Source organism: Pholcus phalangioides, unplaced genomic scaffold (genome assembly GCF_987345545.1).
Source record: "Pholcus phalangioides strain wild (caught in Gottingen) unplaced genomic scaffold, Ppha-v1.0 ptg000004l_1, whole genome shotgun sequence".
In the NCBI taxonomy this organism is placed as follows: Eukaryota; Metazoa; Arthropoda; class Arachnida; order Araneae; family Pholcidae; genus Pholcus; species Pholcus phalangioides.
The window spans coordinates 16282995-16295070 of NW_028301597.1; the positions used below are offsets into that span (position 1 = coordinate 16282995).

The following is a 12076-nucleotide window of genomic DNA, read 5'->3' on the forward strand; positions in this document are numbered from 1 at the left end:
TGTTTATTAAATTTGCATATATTTTTTTTACACCAAATCCTCATACCATATATGAGTTCAAAGAGAAAAAAAAGGAAAAGGGAAATCGATATGCATACATTAGGTTTTTTTATCTTATCAGATAAAGATGGCAGATATGAAATGATCGGTGGAAATTCTGAAGAGTGTTCAGCACTGAAATGCATTCAAAGTTATTGACGTAGAATATTCGAGAACAGAATATTATTGTATTCTATCGCTATCATTTCACTCACTTCTTTCCCGAGACCACACACTGGAGATAATTCAAAACAAACATGGGAATTTCACAGACAGAGATTGTTTCGTCTTCCTATTGCGCTCTTACTTTGTGTTTATTCAGAAACATTTGCTTAGATATGGCGTTTTGTTCACTTTCATTCACGTTGAGAATTTTATTAGTTGCAGTAGTAATCGTAGGAAATACGGGTAAATAATCATAGAGACATTTCAAATTATCTGGGTGGGATTAACAACTCAAACTATAAACGCAGTGATAAATTCGGTTCAATTCTAAAGGATTTATTTCCGGAATCTCAGTATTAAACCCCGGAAACTGAAAATCGGAAAGTTTCACGCGATTTCAAATTGACATTCCTAAGAGAAATCAATCTACACGAGTGCAATATTTTCTGGAAAATGTCTGAGGGCAAGTAATGAGAAAGACATATTTCTCGATAAGTCAAGGATGTGCCAATAAATGTTTCGGCGCCACACGTAAGAAAGTTGATGGTAGTAAAAAAGAAGGGGGAAGGGATATGTATTATATCAATATTCTCACCATTGACGGACAACGCGACGGAGTAGTTGGTGAGAGCAGCCTCGTTCTGTGCTACACACGTATACATGCCACTGTGTTCTTGTTTCAATGATTTGAAGACTACCGTCGAAATGAACTCGTCAATTTTTTCGTGAGATAATCCGACTTCGAAATTGAGTGGTCGATCATCCTTCAGCCATGAGATATGAATTGGTGGATCGCCCGTGGATACACTGCAAGTCAGACTCGCCCTGGAACCTTCGCGAATGTTTTTTGGCAGGAAAAATGGCACTATGGTTGGTGGATCTGAAAAGGTAAAATATAGGGTTACCGATAAAAAATATAATATAATATAAAATATAATTTCAGTATATAAATTATATAAAAATATAATTTCGATACAGCCACAGTAGAGTGCCCATACTACCCCCCTTCCACCTATGAAAACATTCTACACTGTAACAGTGACCACAATATTGCTGTGTCCAATGGCTAATTCTCAAACAGAGGTAACGTTCACATACAGAAAAAAATTTTCAAATGTATCGTATTAGAAATACATACAGGATTCATAGGTAACTCCTCGAACCGCAAGTTACTAGTGAACCGTTAATCTTAGAGGCATACTTTCAAGCAGAAAAACGTATCCAAATAACGCGTGCACCTCAGATACGTCATATCGCTAGGGGTTATTAAAATAAAATAAAAATAATACTAACTGTTTATACGAATAATCCGTGCTTAAAACCCCAATAGATTGAATTAGAAGATTGTTCCCATTTGCCCCCCCCCCCCAAATTAGAAAATTGTTTACCGTTTCTCTCTTGATGACAAGGAAAAGTCCATTTCTAAGTGTAATGTTCGCTGAATTATTTGAATTTAAAAAACAGAAAAAGTTGAGAAACATTGCTTTCCCCCCCCCCTTATTTATGCTGTTATTCCCCCAATTTTCTCCATTTTTGAATTCAAATATCATCAAATATTTCACTCGAAATGTGGAATTTCTTTCGTCTGCTTTAGGAGAGACGTCGAAACAACTGTCTAATTTAGTCATTGGGCCCGTATATATAAAAAGAGAGTTTTTTTGGTTTTTTTTTAAATTTTAATAAGTGCACAACTCTTTGCATTATGCCTAACGGGCCTGAGATCAACACGTTATTTGGATAATTTTTCTAATTTAGAGTATGCTTCTAGGATCAACGGTTTGCCAGTAATCTGGGGTTTGAGGAGTTAGCTATGCATCATGGTCTTGAAAAAAAGAAATGCAATTTAAATTCTTATGAGTGGTCTTTGCATCCTACGATATATATCCGGTCACTTTTTTGTCCGCATGCGCAAATTACACCGGTATCTCCGGTGTATTGCAATCGTCGCTCGCTGTGCGATCATGTATGCATCGTGCTGAATTTACATAGCTAGGATCCAGGTTCGAACCCTGTTGGCGGTACTGTAATGATCTCTGAAATTGGGATTCCACGATTTTTCAACTTCGAGGCCTGAATCCGAGCCAATTTTTCATTTTATAGTCTTTGCACAGAGAGTAGGCACACCTTCGACATGATACTTACGTGATGTTGGACATTCAGGTATATGCCATTTAGCAGGACCGTAACTAGAGCTTTTGTCTCCCGGGGCACAAATTATTTTGCCACCACCCCGAACTTTAAAGTTCGATAATTTTATAACGGTGTTCTTCGTTCCCACCAAAAATTATCACTTCCTAAATTTCACCGCCCGGGACAGTTCCCCCCACCCTGCCCTCCTCTGGTTCCGGCCCTGCATTTAGACTTCAAAATCCCCCCCCCCCCCTGCTAAACTACTCCTCAAACTTTCTAATCTTAGTCTGAACATTCAAGTGCTCAAATGTTTGGAAGCTTTTCCAAAAAATCGTGAACAATTTGTTCATTTTAAAGACCGTAGTTCCTTATATGTCACCGCAAACTCTGTCACTCCTCAAGAATTAGTCCTCTCATCTTTATTGTTCGTCATTTCAAAACATGGGAGACAGATGACAGCAATACTAGAACACGAAACACGCATAACACTGACAAAATCTATTCGTTAGCGTCATGCATGCACTCGGAACACGTATTCTGGCATGTACCAGTTCGTCAGGAATTCTCCAGAGGAATGTTAACGTGGTGCATGTACGATCAAATCGTAACAGTGTATTGCAATTCCAAATTCAATATTTGTTTTTCATCTCTCTCTCTGAGAGATTGTCGCACTAACCCACTAAATACTCTGCAAGGATTGGGGGGGGGGGGCCTCCTATAGTAAAAGCGTGCGGAATAACCTGTAAAAATATTAAAAAATTTGAATTAAAAAAATTCATTCATGGGAACGTGAAACAAACAAAATATTTCTTGCCATGAGGTTATGAAGCATTAACTTGTTTTTTTTAATCAATAAGCTATTTGACAACGATAAGAGTTCACACCCTGTATAGTATCATAGCGTTGAAGTGAATCGGAATAGATTACTTGCCAATGACTCTGATATGCACGTCAGAAGATGCTTTGAATCCTTCGTTATTCTCAGCCTCGCAGTTGTAGTGTCCTTCGTCTTCATTGCCATCGAGACCTTGAATAAGTAGAGTTCCGTTCGCATAAACTTTCTGCCGTCTACCAAGAGGAAGTTGCTTTTTCCCTGAGAAAAACAAAATAAAGAGATAGAATAGAGAGGATTTTTTTACGGTTGCAGTGTTAAGTTGTCAAGATGATGTACGTATACGTGGTGTGCAGTTTTCATATTCTTGTTGCTGGTGGTTGTGAAAATGGGATTCACGACACCCTTGAGATCAGCATAATATTTTCTGAAACGCGTACCCTTCACATTTTTTTTCACCACACTCTGTCTCACTGTATACCCTGGATGCTACTAAATAGTTACATCTTACTAAGAATATTTATTGATTTTCGTTCCGTTTTTTTTTCCCGTCAAAAACATGGTTAACTTTTTTTTTGATACTTTCATTTATTTTTTATGTTTATAGTAATGTTTTTTTTTGGTTTTTTTTTTATCGATCGTGTTATCTATGGAAAACATGATTCGAAACAAAGAAGAAAAAAAAACAAAATACCCCAGAAGTAATTTCATTGATTCTTAACAGCTTATGTCGGTTATTCTCATAATATTTGTAATTCAAATGAATAAAATTTATACCTCGAATAACAACCATAACATCAAATACAGTGGGCCCGCTCAATCAGGAAACGGATAAACGGATATCACGCTTACACGGATGTCTCTGGAACTAAAATTTCTTCCATAGAGACAAAGTTCCCCGCTAAATGTGATAATTTCACGCTCAATCGAATATTAGAATTCATATAACTACTGCAACATTCTAACCACTTTTTAGAATAAAACATTCAAAAAAATTATATCAAATATATTCCCAATTAAGAGAATTCTTTTTAAAATCTGGACTTTGAGATGCGTACTGGCTTTGAAGCGTCTAAGCTGTCTCTTCAGTACATTTAAGAATTTGAATTTATCTTTGTTCTCTGCTGAGCCCATAGATTACTGTGCTTACATTTTGATAGAAATGAAAATGTAAAAAAATCTGCATTTCATAAAATGTTTTTAAATCAGAAAAGTGAACATAAAAATGAAGAATTTGAGTTGGTGCAACAAACGGAAAGTTTTGGATGTAATAAACAACTAAAAAGCTCAAATTAAAATTGACAAATAATATGGAATTTCTCAGGCTCAGGTGTCAAACATTGTCGAAAATTCTGAAGAAATTGAAGGAGAAATAACGGAAGAACCGAAGCCTGATCAGAAAAACGGAAGAGAAAATACGATTTCGACAGTGGTTTCATGTTGTGAAAGAACAAAAATTTAGCAATCAATTGTTATGTTTATCGGCCCCATGATTAGGTAAAAAAAGCAAAGGAAATCACCTGAGATTTCGAAAACTAAAAATTTTTCGACGGATGGTTACGCAGATGGAAACAAAGGAAAAATTTCACATTAGACATGCACAAAAAATCAGTTTCGTTGCAATAACTGAGAAATATTTTTTGCATTCATTTTGAACTTGGACAGCCATTGCAGTCATTGGATCAGCATTTCTCTTTAGATAACTGTTTTAGAATTTAGTTTCAGTAACTATTGTTATTTTTTATGATTTTAAATATATAGCAAAGAACATTAGTTTTAATTTTTTTTATAAAAAATCCAATCGAAAAACATATTTTAATAGCATTAAACTTCCGGAAAGAGGGAAAAGCATGAACATCTTCATAAAAAGAGTTGTACACGGAGAACGTAATTGGCCAGATGACTGGTTAAGTTAGCAAACTGTGCTTGAAACTTTTGTATTTTGTTTTTCTCTCTTAGCTGCAATTTTTCAGCCGAAAAATGATTTCTCCCTCATGTATTTGCTGCTTCAAAAAATAAAAATATTTCCTACAAGCATCTCAATCTTAGTGTATGTAAGTTACTAAAAAGTGATTCAAGTTACCTTTCCTCCACTTCACAGTGTGGATTGGATAACCCGACAGCGGACAGTATACTATAAGCACGTCACCGGCTATAGCTGTAACGTTCTTGATCTGTCGTATAGTCGGAGGTCCTCTCACGTGCACCATAGAAGAAAACGTGTCGACGCCGTATTCGTTAGAAGCCCTACATTGGTATTGTCCGCCATCACTGATGTCGACCCTGGAAATATTCACGAAACTCACGACACTTCCTTCTCGGCTGACGTAATCTCCGACTCGGATCCTCGACGAATCAGTCACTGGTGAATCGTATGTGAACCAAGTGATTTGTGGAAGTGGATTCCCAACGGCGGAGCAGCGTAGTGATACCGTGTCCCCTGGATCTACGACGAGCTCTTCGAATTTCGAAAGAAGAACGGGAGGATCGGCTGTACATATTTGTCAAACACAAAAAGAAAATAAAAACATCAATATAGATTAAAAGTTATTTAAATACACATTGCACGTCAATTGATGTGATCACATCGAAAAACTTGAGGTTTCTCATACTAATAACTGATTGATAACCATATGCGAAAGAAACCAAGAACCCAATAAGGTGACCATACGTCCCGTTTAGTCGAACACAATGTATGAAAAAACGGAACAGCTCCGTTTTTTCCCCCTATAACTGGTTGCAAAACGTTCACTCATGCCTTTTTTTGTTGTAGTTTTTTTTTTTATTCATATTGTTCTAAAACGGGATATCCCCCGTAAACTGAAGTCTTGCATTTCTTTTAATTCAGCCATTGTGAGGAAATTATAATGTAACTGACTACTGTTTCACTAATTAAGAAATGTATCGTTTAATGCACGCTGCATTCGATAGATCCGCTCTAAAAGTCTTTCAGGCAATAACCGTGAATCCGGACAACTGAAAGTAACTTTCAGTTGTCCGTCAAAAAAGGTATTTTTGATCTTATACAGGATTTCTCAACCTATGATTCCCAGACCAGAGTCGGTCCGTAAAGATAGAATAGGTGGTCCCCAAGCAAACCTGAAATTTACTTCTAACTAAATGAAAATTGTTCATTTGTATGAAACTGATACAGATATGTTTGAGATGTATACTATGATGATGTTCGTGTATACTATTTTCTTCTCATTTTGAAAAGATTTAAATACGTATGAGTACTTTGTATATATATTTCGTATTAACTGCAGAAATTATTGCATATGTACGGGATGCCCGTAAAGATGTGGTTGATTTTTCCCAGTGGTGGCTTTTACGGTAAGAAACTCCGTAGGATATGGACCAAGCCACCACACCGATTAGAGCATTGTGAATGCAGTGGTGTTTGTGGACGGTAGGAGGGTGCACCATCTAACCTCCAATATAGCCTTGCAGGCTGATAACGATAACTTGTAGAGCAAAAAAAAAAAGTCTGTTTTAAATTGGAGCGTTGTGATGTTCATTTCTACCTCTTACAAATAAGAATGATAACATCACAAAGGCCATAGTGATGGCCTTAGTTAAGGCCTTAGTTAAACATTAGCTTCAAAATGCGTGAAACAATTTATTGACGGTAAAAAAGTGATAACAAACCGAAATCTCAATAATTTAATAATACTGTAAACGAACTCTTTTCCCATTTGATGGTATCAGTCTGTTCCGTACTTTGTAAAAGTGATAAAATACCAGAATATTAACATTATCCGTGATTCTAATAAGCTGCGTGTATTGTAATATAAGGTTGAAAGACCAACGAAGAGGAAATGTAAAATGTACTTGTGAGTAAATTGAAAGATTATAATACATTTGAAAAATCAATTTATGTCACGATGATTAAGAACTTCCTATGAAGGTCTTTCTAGTTTGACGTGAAATTATGAAAGATTTGTTTCCTTTTCATTGCTTTTCCTGATATTTTCATTCATGAATAACTTTTACAATCGTTAACGTTTCCACCAACTCAACATGGCATGAGAAACAAAAGCATAATATTTAATTGATCGAATTTTAAAGATAAAAAAGGTCGTCATTTTTTGCTTTTTCTTTAGAAAAACACGATACACGAATGCTTATACAGGGGTTGGTGATGATGATGATGAGAAATGCAGATATCTATATTCCGTGGAATGAAACACCTGAGTCTGACACGCGAAGAATTATTATAAAACGCAAAGTTTTCATTTTTCACGTTTCTCCTTGTTTTTTTGTTTTTTTCCTCTTCACGTTCCAACGTTATAAATTGGTTTCTGTGAACCAAAATTCGTTTTTTTGTGCCATTCACAATCAAGATGGCATCATCTCAGGCTGGAATTTTTTTTTGTATTCAAAGATAAGAAAATCAATATTTATTTCTTTTGTTTCAGTTACAAAAAAAAATTCTTCATGTATAAAATGCATATTATTCCTTGAGTTATAAACAAGAATAAGAAGTTTCTGCAATGTTTTTTGCATATCATGAATGTGTATTGGAAACAACACCAGAAACAGAATGCATAAATTGAAAATAATAATAATAATTTTTTTGGGAAAGTATTATTTTAAAAAATATACATACATTGTGATTCTAAATTAAAAACCCATAGGAAACACGTAAATTTGTGCACCCACTATGGGACCCCCCCCCCCTAAAAAGAAGAGATTTCATATATCTACTCTCATCAGGACGTTTTTATTCAGAAAATTCTCTCGTGACATCTTAAAACATCAACGATGCCTCCACAAAGGGGATTGTAACCTACACTTTGGGAACCACTGCATCAAGGTAATAGAGGTGAAGAAAGAAATCTCTTTTGAGATAGTCGAATCTTAAGGGCGACAAAATATTATTCACCTCTGGCGGCTGAATTTCAAGGACCGGCCCTGCTGCAATGTGTGCTATCAATCATTCGAGGGTGCATATGCACCTTCGGATTGGATTGAAGTTTGTATTTTATTGGCACAAGGACCAGCAATGTTATGCTGCGCCAAACAATGATCAAGTGTATTTAATTACATGTCGTAAAATTTGCGTTACCCAAGTTGCACCATCAGAAGGTCTACCACATCACAATACCCAGCACCCTGGAACGGTTGATTGAAATTATTGCAGCAAATCATTCAGAAAAATATACGTATTTACTTTTCGTCAGTTGCTGTTATGAACTCTAAAGATTTTCTCTAACATCTTTGTTATCGCGATTCGACCAAACATTCTGTGACCAAAAATGCTTGGTTAGGAGTCTTATATCACCTTGCCAAGTTTTATCCATGAATTTGGAATCACCCTGTATAGTGTATAACGTATAAGTGCTACGATGAATTTCATTTTTTTAAATACTTTTTTTCGAGTGTTTCTCGTCGTCTACAGTCAAGATTCGTTAAGGTGTCGCTCTTGGGAAAGAAAAAAATATGTCCCGTAAGCAGAGTGATCTGATAAGAGGAGTAAGCCATGACCTCAGTGATTTTTTCTCCCTCATTGATTCGCTCACGCATATAAAACCAAATTTCGTTATTCAGATGTATTTAAAGCCTTAGAAATTAAAAAAAAAAAAACATTTAAGTTATTTACATTATAGTTTATATTAATTACCTTAATTTTCCATTCTAAGATCGTGGAATTTCCCCAAAGTACATGTTAAGGCTATTTTGAATGCAGTAATGCAGAATTTTTGTAGTTTTATGCTAAAAACTACTCCTTGATAATAATAAAGAAAATCCAAGATCATCAAAATGTATGGAAATGAATAAAATTACGTTTATTCGACCAGTAAATACATGCTCAGCATTCTTAACGCATGCATCAGCCTGGAGGACCCAGGTTCTCATGGTACATGGTACATCCGACTTCAACCCAGGCCTGTCAAAGGATGACTTACTGCCTGCAACCCCCGAGGAGGTGGGTGAATCGTAAAAAGGCATCCATCACACTCCGGAGCCTCAGACACCTGAATGGGCAACGTGTGGGCACCATATGTGGTTGCCGGAGGTGATAATGACATTTAAATTGAAGTAGCTATTTATCCATAGTTAAATTTTATTTGACTCCACTAAGACTGTTCAATTCTAGATACGGTTAAATATACGGTTTATTAATTAGAAGAAACACACGGCACGTTAACACATATATACGAAATAAGAATACACGGACACACAGTTAAAAGACATCTCTACTCTGCAAGAAACCAAAGCCTTCTCTCCCAAACAGCGGAAGAGAGGCCAAGAAAAGGCGCGCACACATAACGAGGTGTTGGCAGATTTATGCTTTTCGAAACCAACACCTACACACTCTTGCCGACAGCATCGCCACAGTACTATATCACTCACCACGAAACTGAAATTAAAATCCACGTTGCAGAGAGGTATTCATGATTCGTTGTAACGTACGAGGCTGAACTGGAACAGTGGTTTCAGAAGGTAATATCCGATAGTCCTGAGTCACCAGTTTGTGGGCACCATATGTGGTTGCCGGAGGTGATAATGACATTTAAATTGAAGTAGCTATTTATCCATAGTTAAATTTTATTTGACTCCACTAAGACTGTTCAATTCTAGATACGGTTAAATATACGGTTTATTAATTAGAAGAAACACACGGCACGTTAACACATATATACGAAATAAGAATACACGGACACACAGTTAAAAGACATCTCTACTCTGCAAGAAACCAAAGCCTTCTCTCCCAAACAGCGGAAGAGAGGCCAAGAAAAGGCGCGCACACATAACGAGGTGTTGGCAGATTTATGCTTTTCGAAACCAACACCTACACACTCTTGCCGACAGCATCGCCACAAACGCCCTCCCGAGGCATCTGATTCCCCAGACAATTCCATCAGGGTAACCCAATGGGTATCCCTCTGCTCACCTCTCGGCTGGACCACGGTCTGAATTCAAATCGGTACATAAAAAAAATGGGCACCAGCTGCGTGAGCTGTGGAAACAGCACATCGCAGGCTCTACGCAAATTCCAGATTATCCCAAGTTCACATATACGGGCCTGACCAAAATTGAAAAAAATAATAATAATTGTTTGGTATTGTAGCAGACTAGCAGTGTAGAATATCCTAAATTATCATAGACCGGCGATTGAGGAGCTTATTTTCAGAAGGAAGCCTTCCCACACTTTTGATAAATTTACAATAGAAGAAAAAAACTTCTCTCCAGAATGGACTGCTTCACAAAAAAGTAGAAAATAGCTCAACAGGTACCATAAGGGAGTACCATAAGGTGTATGTGAACATTAAAATATTATCATCCTTCATCAACATTCAAGGGAGTTATCTACATTAAAGTTTTGGAAGTACTCCGTTTTGGAATAAAATTAGTGGAAAATGTTAACTTTTGATCAAAATCGGAATTGGTTAAATCTGAAAAATTGGAAATTTCTACGCCACCTGTTGATTCAAGAAAAAGGTTTCACCTTTCCAAGTAAGGTGGTACCCTTACTAATCCCTTCTGAGAAACACGATCATTCTGCAGTAGAACCGCCCATAACGGACATGCCCGGATAGCGGACACGTCCACCAACGGACACTCTTTTGAATTACTTCGACAATACTCAGTGTATTTTACTACCTATTAGTAGACCCTCCTCGTCAGTCGACAAAATTTTCTGTTTCATTGTTGTCCATTGTCTAGTGGTTCTACTATAGAATGTGACTTTGAAAGTGCTTCTGAAAAATGTGTCGTTTCGAAAAAAATCCTTTAACTTTTCAATAGGACCACCGCTTTGTTATGTTCCATTTTGAATGAAAAATATCGAACTCAGAACAAGGTGAACATGTTACCTTATGCTAAAAACGATTAACTTTACATTGTAATTTTGACCAAAAAATATTCCCATTTAAATAAACCCTGTTACATAATCTGATAGAGCTCATCCCAAAGATTCAGAAACCTTTGAAAAGTGCATTTCGAAAAACAAAAAAATGGAAACGTTCCTTTTTTCATGTAAAGTCCTCAATTAGAGTTTTGTGGAATAGATGAAATATAACATGAAAATTGGGAGTCTGTCTCGCAGGGTCTCTTCTTCTTATCTAAGATCCGGGGCACCTGGGGTTATGATCTATCAGCTTCCCTTAGGAGCCTATGCTCTTTGTCAAACGGCAGGAAAACCACCAATAATTGAGTGTTTTGCTTATCGTGTACATTACACGAAGAGTTTCCGACTTTGATATGAAATGATGAAGTCTACTCTCGCATAAATGACCTGGTAAGTGGAGTGACGTGCTAACAAGGTTTGACCACAGTAGCGAGGTTTGACAGCTAGTCGTTAAAATGAGGTTTAGTTACTGTAAACTGTCAAGGGGAGTTTGCAGCATAAGGGAAAGAATAGCGAAGTGTACCAATAAGAGTGAACTCACATGCTACAGATAAATAGGAGCTGGCTTGTGACGAATCGTCGTCATTTCGAACGAAACACTGATAGATTCCTCTGTCTTCTCTCTGTACGGCACTGATGTGTATCATTGTCTGACCGATGAGAGCAACTCTACGAGAAGCTGTGATGCGGCGCTGATTTTTCATCCATTCTATCGAAGCTGTCGGATAGCCCGTAATCGTACAGTTCAGAGTGGCAGACGAACCCGCATTCACTGTTTGGCTGGATGGCCATATGGACACTTTGATTGGAACTGCATCAAAAATACACATCCATTTAATTCTTATGCATTACTGTATAATTCTTCTTTTTTTTCAAAATACATGGTGTACAGAATTTTTCACGAAGAGAGGATCCAAAAAAGTAAAAAATCCTATTGTTTATTCTAAAGAATCTAGTAAAATACTCTGGAATCGAAATTTCTATAATATAGTAGCAATTAACAATATTCTATAATATAATCATAAAACAACACTAATACAACAATTCTTTCTAGA

At 36.7% G+C, this 12076-nt stretch overlaps 1 protein-coding gene across 1 annotated transcript in view; it reads right to left on the minus strand.

Moving 5' to 3' along the window:
• The window catches only part of LOC149086606 (cell adhesion molecule Dscam1-like), a 129247-nt gene that overhangs the window by 52361 nt on the left and 64810 nt on the right, over positions 1–12076 (minus strand). Inside the window, exons 6-9 of the mRNA XM_089230987.1 lie at positions 11563–11832; positions 5250–5657; positions 3266–3427; positions 800–1084 (exon numbers count right to left, since the gene is read on the minus strand). Coding sequence (XP_089087113.1) covers positions 800–1084; positions 3266–3427; positions 5250–5657; positions 11563–11832 — 1125 coding nt within the window. The remainder of the gene's footprint in view (positions 1–799; positions 1085–3265; positions 3428–5249; positions 5658–11562; positions 11833–12076) is intronic.